The 26,630-nt window shown below is 39.9% G+C and overlaps 2 protein-coding genes across 21 annotated transcripts; one reads left to right on the plus strand and one right to left on the minus strand.

The window, feature by feature from the left end:
• Positions 1 to 123: 123 nt before the first annotated feature.
• On the minus strand, positions 124 to 15,582 carry Mfe2 (peroxisomal Multifunctional enzyme type 2). 9 transcript variants are annotated; one of them, XM_086991890.1, is made up of 11 exons: positions 15,391 to 15,582; positions 13,086 to 13,149; positions 10,378 to 10,609; positions 9,944 to 10,034; positions 7,420 to 7,593; positions 7,173 to 7,276; positions 6,031 to 6,897; positions 5,531 to 5,689; positions 4,957 to 5,205; positions 929 to 2,177; positions 124 to 763 (listed from the first exon to the last, which is right to left on the minus strand). In XM_086991890.1, exons 3-11 carry the CDS (start codon positions 10,537 to 10,539, stop codon positions 219 to 221), a joined length of 3,600 nt encoding a protein of 1,199 aa, XP_086848016.1. In that variant the 5' UTR covers positions 10,540 to 10,609; positions 13,086 to 13,149; positions 15,391 to 15,582; the 3' UTR covers positions 124 to 218. The 9 variants fall into 9 exon arrangements, with proteins under 9 accessions (XP_086848016.1, XP_022666867.1, XP_086848020.1 ...); XM_022811132.2 differs by lacking the exon at positions 10,378 to 10,609 and having other exon boundaries at positions 13,111 to 13,149; XM_086991894.1 differs by lacking the exon at positions 10,378 to 10,609 and having other exon boundaries at positions 13,104 to 13,149.
• A 1,049-nt stretch (positions 15,583 to 16,631) lies between these two features.
• On the plus strand, positions 16,632 to 25,077 carry Shmt (serine hydroxymethyl transferase). Of its 12 annotated transcripts, XM_086991900.1 has the most exons (9): positions 16,955 to 17,037; positions 17,944 to 17,983; positions 19,004 to 19,212; positions 20,730 to 20,871; positions 21,115 to 21,170; positions 21,469 to 21,598; positions 21,909 to 22,060; positions 22,295 to 22,551; positions 22,798 to 25,077. In XM_086991900.1, exons 4-9 carry the CDS (start codon positions 20,862 to 20,864, stop codon positions 23,597 to 23,599), a joined length of 1,407 nt encoding a protein of 468 aa, XP_086848026.1. In that variant the 5' UTR covers positions 16,955 to 17,037; positions 17,944 to 17,983; positions 19,004 to 19,212; positions 20,730 to 20,861; the 3' UTR covers positions 23,600 to 25,077. The 12 variants fall into 12 exon arrangements, with proteins under 12 accessions (XP_022668872.1, XP_022668874.1, XP_086848027.1 ...); XM_022813137.2 differs by lacking the exon at positions 19,004 to 19,212 and having other exon boundaries at positions 16,632 to 16,959; positions 20,730 to 20,885; XM_022813145.2 differs by lacking the exon at positions 20,730 to 20,871.
• Positions 25,078 to 26,630: the final 1,553 nt, after the last annotated feature.

A 26,630-nucleotide genomic window follows, 5' to 3' on the forward strand; every position in this document is an offset into this window, starting at 1 on the left:
ACGTCATAGATTGAGTGAGCATATACTGATTATAGTTGTTCGTCATTTCTTGTATGGTGTATAGATCTAGTCGTCCTTTTTATGATAAGCGCGACGTAGATAACATTGTACGTATTCGTCAGGTATTGCCAATGGGAAGAAAAGATAGCTTGATGCACACTATTTGACGGCATTAATCGTTCCCCATTGAGTATAGCGCGTTTTGAATATTGCTTTGTTTAGAGTTTAGCTTTGCTGAAGAACAGAGGCATAAGGCCCTCAAGCGCAGGACGGTCACTAACATTGGCCTCACTGAATCCTGTTTGCGGAGTCAAGGATCCCTCGACCAAGTGGTGGATAGCAAGGTCATCAATGGTAATCTCGCACACTTTGCCAATATTCTTTGGCGCGCCCCGGTACACGGCACCTGGCGGGGTACTCAAATCGATGGTCCATTCGCTTCGAGGTTGGCCAGCCTGACTGACACGGAAATGGAATGATCGGCCTTGTGAAGCTTGCACGAGCTCAGGCAGGTGTGCTAACCTCTGTGTTAGCCGGAAAAATTGGTAGTCGCTCCAGAGTTCGGATGACAACGGCTGTCCGTCGGATAGCAGAGGTGCCATGAGCTTGAGCTCTACCACTCGTCCGCTCTTTACAATCTCCTGCCAGAGCGTATTGAACTTCTGCATAAGCATGATATTTCCGCGGATCTTCAGTCGTCCCTGCATGAACGCCTTCTGTGGGTTTAATTTACCCAGCATCAATTGCACCAAATCCTCATCGTCTAAAAAAGCGAAAAAAATATGCTGAAATAAAACTTGTATTCTCATGGCACGTGTCGAAAGATTGTGTACCAAATTTGTAAGCTCGTTGCTTATTATATTGCAATGCTTTGGTTGTATTTGATAAATTGTCTTTTCAGTTATAATAAATGGTTTTCTGTACTTACCAATAGTAATCTGAACCTCTGTGTTAGCTCCTCCTCGGGGTGCTTCATTGTACAGATCTCCTTTTCCAGTCTTTAGGTCCGATGTCCATTCCGAAGCCTTCTTGCCATTTTGTAGAATGACCCAGTGGTACATACACTTTACAAGGCCAGCAATGTGTTCACCCATTGCGGGATCCTGGCGTAAATGATACAGGAAGATGTTGAAAATGAAGTCAGCTTTTACAGTTTTGGGTGCTCCGGACGGCGCAATCAGGCCTGCAGACTTGGAAGCAGATACGGCCACCGGACTTTCCGCATCGAAACTATCCTGATCATCTGCCCAAATTTCAGCCAATTTCTGACTGGCCAAAACGTTACCTTTAATCTTGAGTTTCTGGGTCATAAATGCGCGCTGGGCATCAAGCTTCCCGGAGTGTACTTTATCGAGAATGTCGTCCTCCATAATGAGAATACAGTCAGGCTTCTCTTTAGCCGGACCTTCGTAGCCACATCCTTTGCCGTTTTTCAAGTCAAGAGTGTATTGGTATGCTACTTGGCCTCCCTTGAGAATATCGAACTGGAAGATAGTCTGGATATCGGCCGCCAGCTCAGGACTTCTGCTCACCTTGGTGTTTGTTGTTGAAAATATTTCTTTGCAACGTAGTTCACTGGTGTCACTTGAAGAGGATTCAGCAGCCAGTGATCCGCTCTTTTCTTTCTCTGGCGGCGGTTTTAGGAGAAGACGCAATTTCTGCATCAACATAATGTTACCTCTAACCTTTAACTTTCCCGTCATGAACGCCTTCTGTGGATCGAGTTGGCCGACCGCCATGTTAAACATATCATCGTCGCTAATTGTCACGACGCAGTTAGGCTTTCCATCCTTGCAAGCACCCTCATAAACAGAACCGTCACCATTTTTAAGGTCAAGAGTCCATGTTGCCACAGTCTTGCCATCCTGAGTAATGTTGTACTCGTAGATGGCCTGAATCTTTCCAGTAAGTTCAGGTTGTTCCTCTATACGGAACCGCATGCCCTCAAAGACCATATCGGTTTTTAGTTCAGGTTTGCTAGCCATATTACCGTCGGGCTGGTATGATACTGTCTGCACTGTGTCAGAAACTCTGGGAGTATGAAATTCGATTATACCGCCTCCAATGGCAGTTTTACCACTTTCGACAGCTACAGTTTCGAATAGCACTCGAGATCCGTCCTTCCACATACGAGTCCGCACTGTTTCTCCAGGTATTACCGGTCCGGTGAAACGAACCTGCAATTAGCAAATAGATATACTTTTCAATGCGTTCGGTTGCTGCATCAGTCCGTAAGCTATTCGTCCAGCAAGGCGTGATTTAACTATTAGACTTAGCCCAGCTACTTGCACATAATTCGAGCGCACGCCTAGAAATTTCGGTCCAAGACAATACGATTACGGAAAAAGTTCATCTGGGCAAAAACCAGGCCTTTATTATAAGATATGATCAAATATTTCAACGCATTTTCCAATACAGTGAAATTTTTCACATTGTGACCACCAGAAGAAACGTTACAAATGGAATGAATTCATGTCAGTTTATTAATAGGCGACGTTCAGTAGAGTACTCTGATCACTTTTACTGCCTTGTGTGTTCGACCTACCATCAGCACACTTACCCATTGACTTTACAGTTTACGCTAGCAAACATCACACGTAGGCAACGACTTAGATTAAATCTAATAGGTCCATTCCGTAGACAATGTGAGCTTACGCTGGATTCTTTGGTGTTCTCCAGTTATCCTAATGATGTCCAATCGCTTTTCTATCGCTACTTTGGATGCGATCCATTTGAACAACAAGCGATTTCTTACTACTATTAGTTGGTGGCCTGACCGCTATAGTACTAGTAGTACGTGGCGGTCAGCATTTGAAATGGTACTACTAGATAGACTCCATCTAACACATGCCTTCGCCCGAAACTAGCCAGGCTCGCCTTGAAACGTCTTTCCGTCCGAGTCACTGTCTTCAGCAATGTAGGATCAATTTAACTAGGCTTTCGTGGCAGGTACTTATTCTGTGACGTTGGCGCATTAGTGGCTGTGACTTCGGCGCCCTCTTCTTCGCGGGGTCATTCGGGGAGGAGGAGGAGGAGGAAAAAGCCTCGCCGACCGGTTGCCGGTACGTGGCTCTTTCTTTGGCTCAACGCACACACGCGAAGAAACATCTTAGAAGAGACAACGCGACAAAAGTTCTATTTCAAATTTAGCCACGTCTTAGACGTTTTGGTACGAAGAATGGCAAATTATGAAACCAAGTTCCAGGTTCGCCATCCCCCCAGCCCAGTTACGAAATTTATTTGTTTATCTTATTCGATACACGAACACTGAACACAAACTGAATGAGTGTTAATTGCACCTCTTTATCAGTATAGCTTTTACGTAGGCAAATTTAGGAATGGAGGGAACATTTGACTGTATTACGATGCTTAGGAAGCTTAGTATTGAAACATTTTAACTGAAGAGCTCATTGAATGCTGGGCGTTCAAAACCTGCCAAAAAGCTTTTCGTTTTTAGTCGCCACTGTGTTTATTGCAGTAGAGAGGGATTGTGTGTCTATGTTTGCGTTCGAAACAAGCAGGCTTCCAAAGAGCGGTTAAATCCAAGGTAAGACGTGCCTTCGTTATTCACTAGCAGTTATACTGCATCCGGCTCAGAAGGAAAAGTAGAGAAGAACAAGACGAACCCTTCTACAGGGACAAGCGTACCATTTTGAGAAAGCCAGAAATTTCCACCCTTGGACGCACACATACATATAATGTGCACATGAATGTTTACCTACAAACAAGATAGAAATTACTCGAACGCTTGCTTAAATGCACGGTTGTAAGAAAAATGATAGTACATGTTCCGTCACATTAATATATAGTTTTACGCCGTTAGTTAAGTCAGAATCGTTGCATCCTAACGCTGAAACAAAGACAAGCACTATGCATAGGCTCGAGCCAAAATAGCATGATGGGTGTTGTTTATAGATTCTAATGAAGCTCTAATGTAAACAGTATTAAAATTCGTCGTGGTAAGGGCCAGCCATTGAGTATCACGGTATGATGATTCTAGAACAACTACTTACACTGGTGAGCGAAGGATACTGAAAAAAAGCCAACCATAGATCTAATTCTACGTTACCTTATTGTTAAACAAACTGAAAATTCAATTTTAACCGCACTACTGTATACGCAAACGATTACGTGGAGCTCCGTAATATAATAGTTTCTGGCATCTATTTTCCTTTGCAATGAGTGACATATTCATTCAGAAGTTCTATAAATTATATAGTACTTCGCCTTTGTAAACGCACCCTTTTGTTACAACTTATGTTCATAAGAAAGACGTTGGCTATTTGCTTAGTATTAAATAATGGAAAACGCATTTCTAGTGGGTAAAATCGAGTACATTTAATGTCTTTATGAAAAAAGAAGCTGATTCAACGACAGACTATAAGTTAGCGCGGTTGATATATAAATATTTCCACGGTTTCAGCGGTGCTGCTCAATGATACGGATAAGAAGCAGGAAAAAAGATCTACGCCACCCTTCAGTTGGAAGAGTTAAATTTGACTTGGTTTTAAAGATCAACTTCTATTTTTGTTTTTACTTACTGGTTCAGATATTTAATATACGTGTCAAAACTAGCAGATAGGGTAACAGATATCCTTAAGATAAGCTCATCCAATAAAAACATTAATTAAGCTAACTAAATTAGTTGTCTCAATTAAACAAAAAACTCGAGTAACAATTTGCTCCGTGGTAGGCATAATCCTGAAACTGAAAGTACTGAGTAACTGGAGTATTATTCTACTATGATAACGTTTTGCTAAGTTGTGTCTTACGCTGTACGCAGATGTAGCCTCACGACGAATGTCTGAATTCATTGAATTTAAATATGCCCGAGCAAAACGTTTCTTGTCATTAACGTATATATATATATAGTCAGTGTGTGTTCTTGCTTAAGGATCGACCACTGTATTCCTTATAGTCCGGAGTAGGTCAGCTTCATCAAAATGGGCATCTTACCTTAAGTGATTTAAACGCATTCATGTTGTTGTTGGCGAAAGCTTGCATTACGTGACGGGTCGAATAACCCAAAGAGCAAAGACCGTGCATGATAGGTTGTTGCCACCCGCCCATTGCAGCAAACATTGGATCAATGTGTAACGGGTTCTTATCGCCGCAAAGCCGGTACAGGGCTGCCTGGTCGATGCTGGTACGATCTTCCAAGACAGCGTCAGGTTCGCGGGCCGGCATTTGTGCTGTGGGAATCACCTGAAGTGAGAGTGTAAGAATATTGCCGATTTATATTATGATGTTTCGCCTTTCCTAAAAATTGAATTCATATTTTAATCGCTATTGCGGTATGCGTATTTTGTCATGTTTATTGATACTGACTTCATTTAAGAACGAAATAATAAACAAAGCCTTTTGTGAGATGCCTACATCTTCCTTTTCTCACTACGTGGTCCTACTAGACAACACTGGATATAACATCTCAAACATGTATATTAGTTGACTACTCAGAATTGTGTTGGTGTATAAATATAGTTTGTTGCACTTCATATTGCATCAAAAGCTTAAAAGCTAGTAAATATACCTTTTTAGATGAGCGAGGTCCACCGAAGTTTCCAGCTCCAACGAAGAACACAACCCATTGAGAACGGGCCAGGAGCTCTCCGGAAGTGGCGTCTTTCATATCAGCATCAATAACTACCACTGCCCCCGAGCCCTTATCAAGAACATCTACGATGCGCACCTACATTTTTATTATTTGTTATTTGTTAAGCGCATTAAGAACGACAATGGTATCATCGATGATATTGTTGTCCTAATCAATATATATTTATCTATACGTTCGCCGGTAATTGGGGAAGTCTCTCGCTGTGAAAACGAAAGTCGCTGGCTCTAGCCTCGCAATGAATCCTTCGTATACTCATCACAAGCTTCAAGTTCATGCGTTTGTTGATATTAAGTCAAGAAATACACTTAATATATATATCTGCAGTGGTATGAACAAGCTAAAGTTACTGCACTGGGATTGACGGACAAATCAATCAAAGAACACTCGAAAAGCTTTGTTTGCCTTCATTAACTTACGTCAGTCTTTATAGCAGCAGAGGTTGGAAGCGGCTTTAGCAGCTCGAGATATTGCTCGCCGTGAAGCATGCGGGAAGGGTCACCTTTCACCCTGGCAATGGCTACATGTAGCTCCTCTGAGTTGTACACAGCGCTCATGGGCGGAATCACGCCAAACGATGGGAGTACACTAAAGTCCTCCGCATTCTCATAGAGAAATCGCAAGCAATTGGGCTGTTTTGTTGATACTCCAACAGCCAAATGGTAGAGGATGACCGAATCAATATTGTACTGAAACAGTGACGGGTCGTCAGCCGACGCTTGGCTACGGGGTGCGGGTAGTACGGCATTTGAAGTAGAATTCTCACCAGAGAGAGCTTGTACAACAGAAATCGTTTGCTCCTGAATATTGCCAAGAGGTCGGGCTCCCGTTAAATCCGTAACGGTATTCCAGTTGTCCCGCAAGCTTTCAGGCGTCAACTTCTCATTAGTGAAAGCCTTTCCAATTGAGCGGAAGAACTGGTACTTAGCCACAAAACCGCCAGCTGCCTCGAAGCATCCACCTGTGTCTGAACAGTCTTCATGACAAAGCCAGACTGCAACCGGGGCAACAAAATGAGGCTTGAGCTTGTCGAATATCTCAGATGGCATGATGTCCTCGGTGAGACGAGATGCAGCTATAGGTACTATCGTATTTACGGCAATGTTGTACTTGCGACCTTCGATGGCCAGGGTGTTAGACAGACCCAGCAAGGCTAATTTTGCCGACGCGTAATTGGCCTGACCGAAATTTCCAAAGATACCAGCTGCCGATGCAGTCATTATGATCTTACCATAATTCTGGTTGCGCATGTATGGCCAAGCAGCTTTTGTCACCGAATACGAGCCCTATAAAAAGGAAAAATAGTAAACTGTTCATTAAATCTCTGAAATTGTTTATACGGAAACAGACTCTCGGGAAGTAGGTATTTTATAACCAAAACTTTTTGAAAGGCGTACTTCGACGGTTAAGGAATTAAAGATAATACTGTCCATCCATACTGAAACGCAGTATCATTTTAGAGAATAGCCTTACAGCGCCATTGTGCTTATAATGATAATTGATAACACTTAAATATAATAGCATAATTGGGAATTGTCTTTTACCAATAAATTACCCTCACCTTAAGGTGGACACGATGGATGATATCGAATTCAGCTTCGGTCATATTGACGAAAGCTTTATCCCGAAGAATTCCGGCGTTGTTGATCAAAATATCAACGCGGCCTGTGGGCAAATGATATACAGTTATTAGCTGAATGTTTTTGTCATGGTACTGAAAAAATGAACAGACAATATATATCAAATGCTTTAAGATATTAGGAAAATCTAATGACACGCATGTGTGATTGTTCTCTATCTAAGCGTACCATAGTTACTAATAGCAGTGGCAATAACTGTTTGTCCGTTCTCGACGCTGTCATAATTTGCTACGGCTTCTCCGCCAGCCTTTTTAATTTCGTTAACGACGACATCTGCTGGTCGAGAAGAAGAGCCCTGCCCATCGCGACCGCCTCCAAGGTCATTTACAACAACCTTACAACCTATAATGTTAAATTGGAGGGATTAATAAGCAACTAGAGCGTGTTTTCTGAATATATGGGTGCCATATACTGTAATAATACCATAATAAAGCAATGCAAAACCACATCACAGGATGATGGAATGGATGTCTTATGGAATACCTACTGGCAATACCGGAGGTTAGTGGCGAGCTTTGGAGATCGTACGCCAATTATCAAAGAAATTTTGTTGACTGATGCGTTCAACAGTAGTTTTTGCTTGAAATTTTCACCGCTATGGCTATTTGTTTGAGTCCCGCCAAAGAAGCGCTTTAACCTGTCGTCATCTAACTACATTTGTGGCCTCAAAGAGGTGGCGGATTAAGTAAGGCAATACCTTTCACAACAGTCTTGGTTTGGACCACGTCTGCCCCTAGGCGATAGTCAAAGACAGGATTTCAATAGCCAAGATGCAATACAGCGCGATAGCCTAAGATTAACTGGGCGTCTGCTGAACGCGTTGCTTTTGTCGTTAGACTTCGAACTTGAAATGGATTGAAGATGAATGTCTAGAATAGGTTGGGAACTGTTTCGTCTTCAAAAAGATGTCAACAAACCGGGGTTTATGGATAGCACGTTTGTATTTTTTCGTACTAGTTTTTGTAAATAGCGTTTGACATTAATTGGTGAGATAACAGCGTCGTCACATATATGCAATTCGTTTGGAATATCGGTAAACGGTGTTGTTATGATTCCGATGATACTAATTGGTTTAGCCGATGGATACCCGGCAACAAAAACAGCAAAAAACAAAAGGTATGCGCTTTTCAGCATTATCGGTGGCCGATGTTCGATCTAATCTTCTAATATAGTTAATATATTTAGCTGTAAAGCGCCGCTGAATCTATACGTAAGTTGCAGATAACTCTCCGCTTTGAACGATGCGGTTTTCTCAATGATCCTCCTCCAGGCAAGCATTAGCTGCAGTTCCTTATTATGTTTTGTTCTCAGCTGCTGGATAATATGTTTAATGTAAACGTCAACCATTGTATTACTACTACAGGTTGAAATTGAAGGAAAAATTGAAGAAAAAAAACACTCTTGCAGAAATATGACAGACTAAACAAGATATTTGTACACCGTGTTACATTACGACAAGTTGAGGAAAACCGATTTCAATCATTACTTAGAAGGTTATAAATCATACTAACTTCTTAAATCCTCTCTTTAGGTTCAGAAATGGCAATGATAAATGTTGAGGGTCGAAGCTGCATGAAATCGTCAACATGACTAATGTATGGCCTGTAGGCACCCAGAGATGACAGATTGCCACATTGCCTATAGATTCTTCATTCACAAAAAAAACATCGAATAAACTGTCATTTCTCGCTGGATCGGGAACTAAATGCTATAGTCACTTCTTACTGTGAACAGTTAGGAGCATATCCTCTTTAGACAAGTTATCGTTGTTTGGATCATTATTGCTGTTTCAAAAAGGACAGCTCCAGTGGTTTCAGTTCATGCCACATTCAGGCCTTAGACCTCTAAAAGGACGACTCCGTTATCAACTTGCCTAGGCAATCCTTATCATCCTGTACTTCAAACCGTGTGCTAAGTTCGCTAAGCTGAAGTGAGGACAGATTAATCTCGTGCGGTTTCCGTGTAGTACCAAGTCGACTAAGAAGTTAGCATGCACTGATACCGAATGGTTGACCGCATGCGGCCGGCCTTCTTATTGATAAAGCTTGTCCACGAATTTTGCGATTACAAACCAAACAAAAACGTCCAGTTTACCGCTATTTGGTAACTTAGCAGACAATATGCTATGGTTTGACCAGGCCTCGGTAATGGATGCCACTTCAGTTTTCTCAGCAGTCATCAACGCAGTGAAGCCACTGATGGCATTAAATTTTACTCATAGGACTTCGTTTAATTAATTAATTCTTTCGTTGCTGGGTGTCGATATGTTGTTCACAGCGAAGTCATTCTCCGTTTCATCTGATTTCATTTGTAATCAGCCAGATTTTCGAATGAGATTCAAGTATCTCATTTTCTCGAAATCAATCTGAGAAATCTTTTACGGTTGCACCAGCATTTCGAACTTCATCGTCGAATATTCGGTCCGTATCGTTCTCAGGTGTTTTTACATAGAGAGAAGTATAATATGCATAACGCTTTCAAGTTTTACCGATTGCAGTGGGCTATATACTAAATAAGCGAAGGCGCCGATGCGGATTCATGGGCTTGAGAGCGGGATCTTCTCCTGGCGTGAATTCCTCCTAGAATCCCTGATACTTTGTACAAATTAGATTTTCTTAATTTATCTTTTTTTCTGTATCGCTTTAATTCTGATTTTTTCACGGCTCTGTTTCGAAGCAGAGTTTGAACGTACCTCGAGAAGCAAGCAGAAGCGCGTACTCACGACCGAGACCGTTTCCGGCACCCGTCACCACGGCGACACGCCCGTCGAAACGTAGCATCTTCTGTAAAATAGGAAAAGTGTTTGATTTAGTAGGCCTCTTATCGTATCATTGCATCTGGCCTAAAATAAAATATGTTCATCGTCCGAAAATACTTAGAACTTAGCTGGAAAGAAAGTTCTCGCGCTTTTCAAATAATTTTCCTTTGTCATGTTCTTTTACTCGTTGTTTTCTTCTGATATATTGTTCGTAACCGCTCTTTAGGTAGTAAAAAGGCCATGTTCGGCATTTTCTGCTCGACGCATTTTATTAAAACTAAAACATTGTTGAAACACCCCGAGATATTCGCGTTGTACAGAATGACGACGCTATAGGTAAAATGACTGCTCAAGAGGGGTTTAAAAACCTTACGGATGCTTCCTCCGGCCGACGATCCGAGTTTGATGACGACCATTTGAAGATACCTTTGAGGGAAGGCGACTGACAGACAACTCAGGAATTGGTTGGAAAGATGGGCCGCAGTGACACAACCGTCGTTAAGCACCTTAAGTCCTTTGGGTTTACACATTAACTAGAATCTCGGGGACCTTATGAATTTCCTGAATCCCGCTTACCGCTGTGTCTTCGCATCTCGTCCACTATCAATCGTGAAGCGATTTTAACAATCGATTTTTGCATAAAATTGGAGAGAAGGCAAAGTACAATCAAATCAATTTGAATCAATTGAGTCAAGGGAACCCTACTCTTCAAGACAAGAGACCGAGCAAACAAGATCAGGTAATTCTGCTCCATGATAACGCAAGGCAACACACAGCAAACATCGTTAAAGCTGCTTTCCTGGCCCTCGAATGGAACGTTTTGCTGCACTTTACATGCTCTCAGGACTTCAGAACCGATAGATTTTCACATTTTCTATTTCCCAAGGGGTTCCTTACTTTACTTTCGGCAAGGATTAATAACGTTATTGGAAAACTCTTTTCGAGACGGACATCGGTACTTTCTGGCGAAACAGCATACCTCATTCGGTGAATAGATAGGAGAAAGTAGTGATGAATGGCAAGAGATACACAACATTGTATCTTATTGCTACGGGAATAAGAAAAAATTTGTGATGTTTTCTACTCAGTAAACGGAGCGCCGAAGCTTTCTTTCCAACCTAATAAGATACACTGGCAAAAAATCAATGAAGTTCCGCGCGCGTTTCCCTAAACATTCAATAATTTTACACAATAATCATTCCGCTTGCACAGTTCTATTTCGCGCGATCTGACAAAAGTAAAAAGCAAACGCTATAGTTTCTTTTTAGGCAATCAAATCGCTTGGAATTAGCTCGCCATCTAGGAATTGATATTTCAGAAGAAAAACGACGCTCAGAGTAAGTTTTTGAATAATTATTGATATTTTTATATTCGAAGGAGAACAGTAGGAGCTAGATTACCTTTATAGTATTGTACATTACATTGGATGCAACGATTTCTAATATTACATTGTAGTATGGATTTATCAATATGTTGTAGAAGCATTGAGACGAGACAAACAGAACCATACGGACGACCTTGCACAGAATAGGTATATAATCTAAAATCCAAACCTTACACAAAGCAAGTGCCTCGAACGTTTTCAAAGGGCAAAACCGTATACTGTATCTTTGGTAGTATGGCAAGTCTTTCTGTGTTGAAAAGCGATCGCATCATTAGAATCAAAGTAAACAAGCTATCCTATCCATGTGTGCACATGTTAGAGACCCGTCAGTTTGGCGGCTATAAACGATAAATGTCCAAAGCAAACGTCTAAAACGTCGCATAAAATTCAGATAGATTCTAAGCCACAGAATGGTAACTGGCGTATAGCGGTTCTTTCATTTTTAAGATTCTTCCGCGTTTTTTAACCATTTGCAGTTAAAATATATGCGAACTGGCGCATTCCGATGACTGCTTTAACATATGGCTACAGTTACCTAAGCACGACAAATCGTTCTAAAACAGTTACCAAACACTCTAAACAAATTAGGACACGACATATATGTTTAATCAAGCACAATATTCAATTCATATTAGGGCTGGCAGTATGCAATAAGCAGTAAAGACGTCGAACGCAACTGAACCCGCTTCACATACATAACTTGGTGCTGGTCTGGGAACGTAAATGACGAGAATTTTTAAATTGCAAGCACTGAATAACCTTTAAGCTCTCAACGATTGAAGGTTACCCTTTCCATTCCGCCTCACGTTTGTGGGAAGGGGGGAGGAGACAGGACAGTGACAAAGCAAAATGTCGCCGTCGAATTGACACAAGGACGCTTTTTGGCACAGGTCCACAATGCAACAACATCTACGCCTTAGAAATTGCGCTCGACGGGCATCGTCTAATTCACGAGACACAAGAATCATGCCAAAGATTCAAGATTCTGTTGATATGTGCGGTACCATTATCTAATATTGCCGTTAGCCAGTTGTAGATAGTAACGAGGATTAACGGGGGGGTTTGCTTTTATCCAGAGCGAGAAATGGCAATGTTTGTTCCATGAGAATTATCAGGTCGCAAGCTTTGAATGTGATTATGGCCGAGTATCCCACATGTGATATTGAATGTGGATCGTTTTCTAATTCACATCAAGAAAGGTCTAAAACTTGAAACAGCTGTTTCCAACACAGTTAATAAAAGCCAACTGAAAACTTATACAACAAAGCAGAGGCGTCCTAGATACATAAGTCATTGCTACAAGGATGAAATTAATTTCACACCGAGATGCATGTTCTATACCAACGGCAGGGTCAATCTTCGATTTGCTCCAGAATGTGGCCAGAGGAGTAATCTTTAATAAACACAAATAGGAGGCTAATAGCGGCGTGTCATTATACAGTATCCATTATGGTTTTGAGCTACAATTCAAACGTTATTTTCAACTCTATTTAAAGTTAAAATTTATTAAAGTAAAATCTATTAAAGCTAGAATTGTACTGCTGTGTAAGAAAAATACCAGAAATTGCTCTTTAGTGTCTAGAAGGTTCAACTTTAATTAAAAATGGACTCTACTCCTCTAAATAACCATCCGTGATACATAAAATATTGATACAATCAGAAACAGATGTATGTTTTTCAATTCTTTCTTACTGATCCAATTTGGCATACACAATACCCTGTGAGCAGTAGTACCGTGCGAAGGATTCGGCAAATCCTGAAAAGAAAAAATTAATCACTATGTTGGTTAATTTTTTTCTTTTTAAAAAAATGTGTTTTTTTACAAGGGTACGGCAAAAGAAAAATGCATGTGCCGCAGAGCCTCAGATGTGCCTCTTATTGGCCAGGTGGTTAAATTTTCATTTAAATAAGTAATTTTTAATTGTTTACATTTTCTTTTCCCTCAAATATATAGCTGTATTTTTTTTTGTTTAGCTATATTTTCGAAGCAAGTTTTGTCCTAGGATGGTTCGGGTTTTGTCACAGAAAAATAATTGATGTGTCATTATTCATAACCAAACTAGTCAAGTAAAAGGGACAAACATTTTTGTTTGTGAGACAGTCCGTTTAAAAACTGTAAACCGATTAAGCTTGCTTTTCTCCTCGTAGCAATTTCCAGTTTCCTTGTTTAATCCAATAACTTGTTAAAACCTAAGTCTGAATGAGGTAACGCGTTAGCATAATCTGCACCATGGTGGCTCGCGTTAATATTCTTCACCGATAATTCTTAGAAATTTATTATGAATTCTTCGTTCGCTTGGCAGGAATGAAACCCAACGTTATGCTGAATTTTTGGTCGATCCCTACGGGCAAAACAGTATAGCAAAATTTGACGAATACGGCTCCGAATCGCTCTCTTCTCGTTTGCACATGCTAGAAAACCCATTTAAATTACTATTCTTATTATTATCGATTGAGTTAGTTAGCTTGGCGCTTACCAACTGAAAATACGTGGCTCGCTAAAGGAAAAAATAGTTCATTCTATTCAGCCGAAAAAAAATTCTGCAAAATTCAAGCGAATAGCGACGAGGTGGTAGAAGGTCCAAGAGCTATCTTAAGATACCTTCTGAACACCTTAAACGTTCGATTTAAGCTGTCAAGCACAGGTAACTGGCAGTTAAAATTCACACTCTTATTGTAATTGAAAATCAATAAATCTGGGGTAAAAGATAATAAAAATTGTCGTTGTAAATAAAAAGTAAAATGTTGAGCAAGTAGAAAAGGATCACTATTATTGGTGTCGAACCCTTACGTTTTTCTAAGAATGCCTGTGATATACTCATTGGACGCTGTTTAACTCAACGAAGGATATTCGTATTTACTAGTACCTATGTAAGGCTATGACAGAAAAAGAAAACTATCTTCGACCGGACTAATTTCTAAAAAGTAAAAGTTAATTCGACCACGTAACGAAAAAAATAAAACATCTTTAAAGAACTCTACGCTGTAGCTTTTCACTCGTTATACCTTGGGCCCTGCCTCCAACTGTTTACTTTAAGCGACGATTGGTTTAGGCACTTCCTTTGTGAATCGCCAGTTTACAATGTCAGTGTTCAACGTAGCGAACATCAACTCAACAGGTCTGTCAGTATCCTTTATTTGCAAGTTTGTCGCGAGTAGTCCGTCTTATTAGTGCCGACTATGCCAACCAGGTAAACCTAAACGAATGAATCCCCCTCTTTACTTTGGCTACTTTTCGTTCGAGTGTGCCAAGGAACCTAGACTTAGTCAATGGCGATATTCGATGTCTGCTTGAATGTATGCATGTGTGAATCTGTGCGAGTTGCGGCCGATGAACTGTAAATACACAATTATATGTCCAGCGTGATTCCGCCTCCTTTCGCACCGTCGCTATAATTCGATACCAACCTCGAGCCGGCACGTAGCCTAAAACAGGTGGGGTAATGAAGTAATTAAGAAATAAATCATCTACTAAGAGCAACAAGCGTCACAATACACTATTATGGACTTAGACATCAACATATGAAGTACGCAAACAATGATTAGCAAGCAACGTATATCACGCCGGTACACAACCGATAAATAAGTTGCCTTGATTAGGATGTTACCAACAGCAAAACTAGCAAAGGTTAGGAACCCTTCGGTGGCCCTCAGCGCCCCATAGTATGGTACGCAGTAAAACGACTAAGCAAACCCCTCGGGCTATTTAGTATTTTGATGTAAGCCCTGTAAATCGAATTTCTGCATATAGCCATATTTTAAACCCTTTAACAAATTCTACTCAAATTCTACAAGCACGAGTATTTAATTGAAAAAAACAAGATTTGATTACTTGCTTAGCCTATCTAGTTGTCTGAGCTGTCCTAAAGCTAACAGAGCTCGGTGATTTAAGTGACAACGTTTTATTTTCGAGATAAGCACGACGAAAATTATAATTCTGGTTAGGAAAATAAATGGGATGTTTAAATCGAACAAATGTTAAGCATAACTGACCTACCTCCCAACTAGTCTCTACTTTTACTTTCACTTCGGTAAGTTTTCCGTCTTCGTTGTCTTGCCGTGTCGTCCGCAATCACGAATATTCCTCACTCGTCAACACAGCGACATCGACAGAAGGGTCTTCGTTCTTGGTATCGCTGTTTGTTGCCCGTGGCTGGAGGTAGAAAAGTGGCCGTGCCCCGCCGTCCCTCTTTCTGACTTGTGTCGTCACCTGTCAAAGATAAAGCTTTCTAAAGCTTCCACCGATGGCGCCACCCGTTACGCGAAATTAAATTTTATTAGACTGTAAATGAAAAAGACCCGTCGCATTCTAGTTTTTATTGTGTGTTTGTACCGATAGTAGTAGTAGGTAACAAAAGCTACCTACTTAAGTTGCGATTATCATACCTCATAATTGTCGGCGTGTTCTCTACTAGTGGTAATTACATGGATTTTGGTATATTGGTAAATATATGGATTATATCCATTTTTATTTTTATGCTTGTTTACAAATGTGCCATTTTATAGGTAACTAACTGTTCTGAAAAAATCTCTTACTTCAACAGAACCCATGCACGAGGGTTCTTTTTGAATCATTTAATGAACAGTAAAAGTGAACTCACTTTAACTTTTGCAATTTTTACTTGTGTTGTTTAGATTATGGCATAGTTTGATGCTGTTGCTGTTACTTGGAATCTGCGTTTAGTTATTGCTTTCCTAATATGTTATCCATTATAGGCTATCAATCTGTATTTGTAATTTACGAATAAGATTAAATCCCGAAAACATACGTAGACTAAAATGGCACAACATGCCACATTGCTAGCAGGCACTGAGACAATTATCAATAAAACAGTGTATTCAATTTGTTTAGCTGCTGCTATTCTTCTTATTCATCAATTATTTGCTATGGTCTATAAATGCTTTCTGATAAAATTACTCTATACTACAAGGATATCCAGGCGCCATTTTTTCACTTAATTTAAATCGAAGGAACAGATGATGTATGTTGTCAAATTCAATTTGTGTTTAGGAACCGTATTTCCTGTCTTTTCACTTCTAGTGTTGTCTCTATGTCGGTACTCTGTCTATGGAAAGCTTTAAATTATAGTAAATTTATTTAAGTAATTTGCTTCAATATTTCCCTTTCTATGTTCTAAGTACATACAGCGCCATGAGAGCCCCATCCCGCTGTGCTTAGCGGGATGTACTCTCATTTGCCCTTTCCCCACAGCATGATAAAGAAAAATACCTGTGTTAGGGAACTGCCTAGCGAGACCGACATGAGTGCGTGACCTGATCATACGAAGTGTGCAAATGATAGCTATAGCTATAACTTCGCCGTTCCCGTCACTAGCGTCATCAGACAAAAATAACATTTGATCGAAGATTGGTATATATGAAAAAAGGAGATAGCTCAAAGAAGTTCGCGAGTTTCAAGAAGAATCACGCCGGCGGTGTAGGCAAATCAGTTCGAATCAGCTGTTTTGTCCTTGAAATCTTTGGCGCCATGCGAGCCTGCCGGGCTGCGTTTAGTCTTTATGGCAGGTGTCGGTTACTGCACACCACTCGAGCCGCTAACTCACTGGTGCGAATATTAACATATCGGTTTTACTTTTCCTACGATATATTACAATAGTTTCTTCGCTTATCAGCTCGAATAGCGGTTAGTATAGTCGCAGTCGCTGAACATTACGTTTCGATTGAAGATCTTCATCTGTTCAGGTGGTGTCATGTACAAACGCTTCATTCTCGGGTGTATTTGGCGAAATCATGTGAAATTTGGCAATATCCTTTCGCGCTGTTTCCGCTTGCGCCCAATGAAAATGAAAACTCACATTTTAATGGGTATATTTAATGTATTTCAACCCGATGCGTCAACATATGATCATCATAGTGTTAGTGCGAAATATAGTTGATCATGACAGTTCGGTACAAAAAAAATAGCGTCCGCTTGAACGTCATGTACAAGATAACCAAGAATGCTTCAACGTTTCCGGAACTTGAATTTGTTCTAAGGAAAAAATATTGCCATGGTGATAACGATTTTGATCTTCTTAGTATATTGTGTGTCTTTAAAAAAAACTTTATGCAATGGGGGAAAGTTGGTCAGGGCTTCAGTTCGAAGAAACAAAACAAATTGATCGATCTTCACCAAATAGTCAGAAATCTGAACAAATGCTTTATTTCTAGGTGTTTATTGGACCCGCAATGTATTTAAAAACTAAAGTAAAGACAAACCTTTTCTGGTCTTGTTCCCTTTTCTAGAAATATCAAAACTGTAAACCAGCAATATTTGTGCAGATTTTCATTTCGTGTACGCATCTTTTAGTCATCTTCTTCAATTTTCCAGCTGATTTAATGAAAAATAAATTAATAGGGATGTTCGAATTAGTACACTGCATGCAACGTGTAGCACTCCGTCCCTGACCTTGGGTATGAACAGTATAGCTAATTTCCGTCTAGGCATCAATCACCGTACTTACGGACTTCGTTCATATAGCACCGAAAGTTTTAAAACTAAGTGAAGGATAGCGTACCAAATCTAAATTTTTTTTCGTCTTAATTGCAGGTGATTTATCTTAGACCGAAAGAGAACTTGAAGTTACAAGGTTAGTTGAATGTTGCAGAAAGGGTACCAGTGGTGTGTATACACGATTTTATTTAATAGAAAATATGCCAAACCTTCTTGGTCATTATTTTCATGGTGATGATTCTTACCATTAGTCCAAAATCGACCCCTCGGCACACCGTTATCTGTGTGCGGACACACATTTCACTAGAAATCAGTATCGAAATGATAGTTTGATATAATGGGTTTGCAGAGGAAAAAATAACAGATATGGTTTATCTTTTTGTAACTTTTGTGTGTAATTTTCCTGCACCTATTCAAATCATTAATAGAGGTACTATTATCTTATTAACGGTAAATATAAGTAATTTAAGAAGCCAAATTAAAATATGGTCCGGATTATATTTCAATAAAAAATACATTTTTCGAACGAAGTCAACATTAACGAAAGCTATTATTCGTCGCGATCACGTTCAGACTATATAAAATTTGTTGTGTGCCAGTTTCTATGAATACGTTTGAGCTCCATGTAAACATCCACATAGAATAGTGGGCCGTATGAGCTTTCAGTGCCATTATGATAAGAACTATTTAGGTTGTATGATAAATATGCTTAATTATTTTTCAAATAAATCGAATCCTTCTTCTTTTTATATTTATAGACAGTGCTCGATAGTACGTGCTCTCTAAGAATCTTTGATTGTATATAATTTATACGCATGTTTTTTTATATACCTATGTGAATCAGACCTCAGATCAAGCGACGTTTTGTATATTCTAAGCAGCCTGGGAATTAGCACAACGTTCCAATTATTGTGCGTTTAGCCTGGACTTAGGCCATGAACTGCAATAAAACTATGGATACCGCTAGGGGAGAGGGTGTCTATCGCCGCCCTGACAGCGGTGTATTCTTTTTGAGGGGCATCATTTTAGAAACGCTTAAACATTCCCTTTACTGTCTCGACGATATACAGCGGTTAGCACCGGTGGCAATTAGCGCCATTGCGAACATCGTAGTTGCTGTGGAGTACGTTTATCTTGTTCTGCTTCAACCTTGCAGCGTCCGCCATTGTAACCTAATATACAAGGCGATTCGCGTGATCGTTTTCTTCATTCTCGTCGATTATCGTCCTCGATGTCAACTCGCAGTCTTAGCGTATCTAGATGAGATAGCGATTATCCTCTCGACAACGATTTATCGTCCTGACGACCTTTGCCACACCTTCGCTGCTTATCACATACAGCGAATTAGTTCATCACTCTTTGCTGGTAATCATATCAACTTATCTTTTAGATACGCTGATTACTGATATTATCAACGCCGACTCTCCCATCCTGATTGCCTACTACCGCATCTCAAAATCATGCATCTATCCGCGTCGAACTATAGCCACGATAACTTTGACGACAGATGCCCTCTGTTTGACCGTCCAGAACCGGCTTGTCTTTGTTGTAACAAAGAAGCCAACCAACAATATTGCTCTTCGATTGTGACCTAATCATACACAAAAGTAAGACCTCAATGTGTAACCTATGTGCGCTTGGACCGCTGGTGTTTATACTAGTGGTATATTGTATGTAGATAGAAAGAATATCATTGGATAGAATCAAACAGTGTCTAGGTTTCAGTGGGTCAAGGAACGTTCACTAAATTGGTTGGTTTAATGAGGACAACGTAATAACGCCATTTTAAGGTTTATATGGTTCCAGAAAGTTAATTATTATTATTATTATTATTATTATAGGAACGTGCTTAGAGTGATCTGCTACACCTTAGTCGATCGCTAAGCTAGCGGGGGCGGATTTGATTGGGGTCTTTTGTTGGATTAGCGTTTTGCCTTGGCTAAGATATTGTTGCGTCATTATCCTTCCGGATACTCCGCATCCTCCGCTCCTAGCAGAAAAAAAGCTGTACGCATCTGTTGTGTATTATTTTCAGCACATTCAAGTTAATTAGTGCTTGTATTTGGGTGAGGAAAGAGCGGAGACAAAAAAAGATGGCCGTATTCACTCGCTCACTAAATTCAACAATCAGTCTGACCCGAGCTCTGGGATGTCCGGCGGGCCTAAACCGGATTTCGATCATTAGTGGTAATTACCGAGAGGCCTACGATTATGTTCTCCACTTTCTGATTTTGGACATTTATGTTTCGTATAGATTTCGTAGTCTCGTAATCTTTACTTAGCTTTAGTTTAGAATTTATAGGCAAATGGCAATCGTTTCTGTGACTTCGCTTTCTTTGCGGTAAGTGACAGGCATCTGTCGACCTGAATTCGGGTCGAGTTGAACATTGTACAGTGAGTGAATTTTAGGCTTTAATGAGAACCTGAAGGATTTTGTTATAGTTCTCACCATAACCAAGAATTGCTCGTGCGAACTATCCTGCAAAAGGAAACTGATCCCAATTAACAGATGGCTGTTATAATTGAATTTCAATCAGCGAAACAGGCGCATGTGGTAGTCAAACTTTTCTTCTCAGTAACTGACAATGCTTCCTTGGGACTATGTGAAGACAAGATGTGCTTTAGGAAGGTTATAAGAGTATTCATCAGTGTTTTCTGGAAGTGGAACACCAATCTTCTAGGAGAAATAACTATACTAGCACATAGCAACCAGTATAACAATCAAGTAGCATTTAAATGGTACATTGCCCAACGATTAGTGATCATAGATTCGTTTAGAACGATTACACACATTGTTTAAGGACGTGCGGTGTAGTATAGATTTCTAGTTTTTAGTTAAATAATTTGAAGAAAAACTGGACCTTCGTGTTGTTCCCCTCTAGCCACAACGCGAAACGAACCGCGCAATTATTTACATTGTCCAAGGTCTAGAAGACAAGGCCCGAATACGTTACGGTTAAAGCGCGTCCTCCGTTCTACCGACCCAAACATCAAACAAGAAACATGCTTAAATAATGACAACTCGTGCGTACGTAAACGTGTGTAACTCGTTTGAATGAAAACTCGTATATAAAAAATAAAAGATACAATGTAAAAATGAACTGGGAAAAACCTGGAAATATTAAGGTTTACGAAAACAACATTTTTTTTGTGAAAAATTAATCGGACTAATTTATTTTCTTTATTGTTTGGACTACCAGTTATCAGATTGAATTAAAGTTAACAAGAAAAAATAACGGTTTAAATCACCAATTTGTTCGCTTACAGGTAGTAGAAACATGTCTTCTCAGCTGATTGATCAACTAGACAAAGTCGATCCTGAGGTGAGCTGTGGCTGTATTTTTAGAGCGGATTATAATCACTTGATTCTGACATGTAGTTGATACCCGACTACTAAAGCTTTTGCGTGAAGCTGCAAGTAAATTTCTCATAGGAGTAACCAGTTACGCCCGTGCTAATTGAGCTCTACTTATATATTTCGAAAACATGATTTGAACTAGCTAATGTGTTGTTTCTATAATTCTTGGACTGCGTAGCTCGAAATGAATTAGTTTTAGCAAGATCAATTGTTTGAATTACTGATTATGGTCGATTTTTTGGTTCTTCTTTCCGATCCAATAGATCGACGATCTCATTAAAAAAGAGAAGAGTCGTCAATTGCGTGGGCTGGAAATGATCGCTTCGGAGAACTTCACCTCGCTTGCTGTTATACAGTGCCTAGGCAGTTGCCTCACTAACAAATATTCGGAAGGTGAGCTTTCGAAAATAGTCCTACATTCGAAGGCACCCAACATAAAGTCTGCCTCGGGGCAAGTTAACGTTGTCGCAGAATTCTAGTGGGTTAAAACGTTCACAAATAATATAACTGAGTTCATGCATTCAGTGTGGAGGTCAAAGTTCTTAGATTTACGTTATTATTATTATGTCACATAAAGAACGTACTTTAAAAAAAAACGGTTGTTTACTATATCTAGATGATTTTAAATATGATAAATGCTTGTGAGTAAATACTACTACTACTTAAACTTTCGTGTTTTCTCTCATTCCGAGCGGTATTGCAGGATATCCAGGCCAACGTTACTACGGAGGCAACGAGTATATTGATGAAATTGAATTGCTTTGTCAGAAAAGAGCTCTTGAGGTTTACGGATTAGACCCTGCTGAGTGGGGGGTCAATGTCCAACCATATTCCGGATCACCTGCCAATTTTGAGGTAACAATAAAAGGGATAAATACGATTCCGAATTTTACCGTCGTAACGTATTTTCTTAATGTAGTGTAATCTGGATTATTGTATATGTCATGATGATTGATTGAACTACTATTATTATTATGAAAGGGATGGAAAACCCTCGCGATTGATATGCTGTGAATACGCGTGTAAAAAACCCAACGACTACTGCTGAAAAATAGGATCAAATATTCACTCACAGTAATTTGTGATCAGGTTTACGCTGCCGTTGTAGAACCGCACGGTAGAATCATGGGTTTGGATTTGCCTGACGGTGGTCACTTGACCCATGGATTTTTCACCGTAAAAAAAAAGATCTCAGCCACGTCTATCTTTTTCGAGTCAATGCCGTACAAGTCGGATCCCACCACTGGTTTAATCGATTATGACATGCTCGCGAAGACCGCTAATCTTTTTAAACCAAGACTTATTATTGCCGGCATCTCTTGCTACCCCCGTCATCTTGATTATGAGTAAGTCTTTGCCGACAAATTGAGATTTGATGGAAACAACAAGAAATATACCTAACCAAAGGAAAAAGTTAGTAAAGATGTCATTGTCTATTTGTTGAATTCCCGATTTTAGAACTGCAATTAAGGCTATTTTTTATGAATTAAAACACCATTCATCGGGGGGTTCATGTTATTTAAAACACAGACGTCCTTTAAGTTTTATACAATAAACCACTTGACTATTGGATTTCGATATCAACCTTCCAGACGTTTCCGTAAAATTGCTAACTCTGTCGGCGCATACCTAATGGCCGATATGGCTCACGTCAGCGGTTTAGTCGCTGCCAAGATGGCTCCCAGCCCCTTCGAGTACTGCGATATCGTTACGTCGACGACACACAAAACCCTTCGTGGGCCACGCTCCGGCATAATCTTCTACCGCAAGGGTATTCGTAGCACTGACGCCAAAGGAAAAAGCATAATGTATGATTTGGAGGAACGCGTCAAACAGACAGTCTTCCCCGGACTCCAGGGCGGTCCTCACAACAACGTGATTGCTGGTGTAGCAGTGGCTCTTAAACTGGCGGCGAGACCCGAGTTCTACGACTACCAGCGGCAAGTGGTGTCAAACGCTCGAACACTCGCTAAGGAGCTTGTAGCTCGAGGTTACAAAGTTGTCACAGGTGGGACGGATAATCACATTGTATGGGTTGATCTCCGCCCTAAAGGCTTAAATGGCGCAAACGCCGAGCGAATCCTCGAGCTTATCTCGATCGCCTGCAACAAGAATACAGTGCCGGGCGACAAATCCGCCCTCAACCCTGGAGGTGTGCGACTTGGCACTCCTGCCCTCACCACCCGCGGTTTGAAGGACAACGATATGAAGCAGGTTGCCAAATTCATCGACGAAGGGATCACAATCGCGTTAGAAATTAAGACTGCCAACAACGGAACCCTGCTCAAGGATACGTTTAATCAGGAGCCGTTCAAATCGACAATTCTCGCTAAACAGCAGGAAGTTGAAGCGTACGCCTCAAAGTTTTTCATGCCCGGTATACCTGATATGTAAATTCAGAGACAATGCTCAATTTATGAGCGTGCGAGCGGGCACAGGCATCTTATATGCGTGTTGTAATATAAGTATGTTTTGCATGTAAATGATTGGTTGTGGGTGCATTGCCTGATAACATATATCTCCATCAGTACGTTTCATATTTTTTCAAATTAAGAAAGATGCCCGTCAAAAGTGGTGTTAAAAATGATGATAGTTTACGAGGATGTGTATGGACATGTACAGTCAGCTATTACTTCTGCATTTGACCCAAAACACGCTAATACCAAAGTTAGATAGACAAAGGGCTGCTGGTTCACGAATCAGTTGAAACAAGTGTTCAATCTATGTATTTATAAAATACTTATTGGGTTGTACGCGTTATTGTAATAACGACGCAGCTTGCGGGATTACTATTTCTTGTTTAAATTCAATGAATAAGCTGTACAAAAAGTTCACAATGAAAATGACATAATGGGGTAACACGGAAGGCCAAATACAATATCATAGGGTCGTGATGGTAAAACTAGGTGGTGAGGCAGTTCTACAAATAAAGCTAACATTTAAATACAAACTTATTGAAATTTGCGAACTGGCGAATGAAGGTGTGCTTATTACAGCCTATTAATTAAAACTGCTCAAGAACTTCACGTGATACTTTGTTTGGCCTTGACTGAAATAAAAATACCCAGGCGGTATCATTGTCGCAGCCTGCGCACATCATTCTTTCATCGAAAAGTGTAGGACGGCAAGCTGGCATTAAGGAACCCCAAACTAACCATAACAGAAAAACAATATCTTTACATAAACCTTTCTTCATTATAAAAACTTGAAAAAATTTGAAATTTCACTTAAATATATCATCTATAAGGTGGACTTTTTTGGCCAACTTCATGGCAGTCCTTTGATTCATCCAGTTTTTAGCTATTTTTTCGCCTGTATCGGGCCTTATCTCTAACATAATGGCACGGATACTTTCGATAAGTCTTTTCACCGTCGTCGATTATTATGGTACACTTTGCTTTTTGAGTACCTTTACAAAAAAGAAGACAAACGAAGTTACGTTACGTGATTTGGGGCCTCATTCAACGTCACCTTGCCTGGAGCTAGCAGCTCACCAGAATTATCTTTAGTAACGTAATTATGTTATTGTTTATGCGGAAGAGACCATTTTGCTGAAGCCGATTTGGGTGCAAAAAAGCTTGGGATCATCAGAGTGTACACAAGAAATTATTATTTTTTTACACGATAGATTGTTTAAGCCACAGTTTTATTTTCCATAGTAACCAGAATTATAAACTGTGATGCAATCAATACAACATGATCTGCAGTCTTTAATATTCGTGGCTTACTTTGTATTACTATTTGTGCGCTATTCTAATGCTTGATGTCTAATGCCAATACGCAGTAGTAGTAGGCTTATACCATAATATATATTTACTTGAATCCATTAAAAGGCTTATAAACGTGAACGTTTGTTTAACGACAAAACTTGACAGCCGCGTATTTAGTCACTTTACATTTGACAGTAGTAATATGATGGAGCAACCGGCGCAACTATTCCTATAATTATTAAACAAATTGCATTTAAGACTACGCTTTTTGCCTAGAAACGTTTATATTTATATTGCGTAGATTGAAAAGTAATACACAGCTAGCGACGTACGCTTTTTTTTTTTCTACAAAACTATGCCCACCTTCTTCTGACGGTACCGCATCTATATTTTATTAAACAGCCTTTGTACGAGTTTTTTAGGGGACTACCCTCTAATTGCAATACAGCCTAGAAAGGTCGAGTATTATTTAAGCGGAAGATAGAATAGTTTATATAATACCTGTCTCATGCTATCGTTACTGTTTTAACGTATAGCCTGTTATTAGCGTTATTAACTCCAGTGAGTAGAGTAGGCATCTATGTAAACATGTAGGAAAAACATAGGACTAACCGTCTATAAATGCATGCTTGAATTAGAGAAAATTGACAATAAGTAGTCATATTAAATAGCCAAGGTCTACATTCGAAAGTTACTGAATCAGTCGGCTTGAATTTGATGGTCAAGGGTAACTCGCTCGCTAGAGATCAGCGTAAAATGAAAGTTTGTGGAGGGCACTTCGTCGCCATAAATAAAGATCAAGGAAAATGAAAAATTCGCTATATGTGGCTGCCGGGTACATTTTATAATTGGCACACTCTAGGGCCACTCTGCATTGTTCCATCCACGAACGACTACTTTGACGGTCAAAATTTCTTAGGTCAAATTAACGTTTGAACGCTGCTAATAATAGTTGGTGTGCTTAGTGATATTTTCACGCCTGTAAGAAGAGGTACTCTTTAGCACTTCGTTTGTAGTGACAAAAAACCTGCCATAAATGAAGATTAGTACAGCCATAAGTAGTGCACAATTTGTGCTGTTATTAGGGGTTACACGATATGTGGACGTACTAGGGATACTCTACTTGTAGAATAATTGATAAGAACTAAAAAAAATTGATTGGTTAGAGATTTATAAGTTACTTTTTGAGAAAGGTATGTGTATAGGGCTACGTCGATTTGTACACCTATCACAAGCTTTTCTTTAGTTCCGGCGACTAATGTGAACAAGTTGGTTTCTTTGTGGAGTCTCGATTTTTCTCGTCGACTAAAACCTGTTATACAGGAGTTATACAGATACTTTTTGTTAATTTTTATTTATGACGGATCTCACCTATCGACAACAGGTAAACAGATAGTTTGTCTCCTGTTAAGCATTCGTAATTTTCCACTGTTTTATTTTTGTGCCTAGCTATATCGTATCATCAGCCAACTCATTCTCGTCAATGGTGATTTCTGGTCGCTTTACCTCAAATGCAATAAGAGTGTTTAAAGAAACGAAAAAAACCAAAAGGAGTGTAGAAAAACAGACGTCAAATTGCGCTTATTTACCTATAGAAAGCATAGTACATCAGCCTATTTTTCCGATTAGGCAAACCACTTATGTTACCCCTGGAACCGGTCTTCATTTGCAAGAGCTATTGGATGCATGTCTCCAGCCGACTGAAAGATGTCCAA

The sequence above is a fragment of the Varroa destructor genome, unplaced genomic scaffold, assembly GCF_002443255.2.
Source record: "Varroa destructor unplaced genomic scaffold, Vdes_3.0 BEIS01000006.1, whole genome shotgun sequence".
Classification (NCBI taxonomy): domain Eukaryota; kingdom Metazoa; phylum Arthropoda; class Arachnida; order Mesostigmata; family Varroidae; genus Varroa; species Varroa destructor.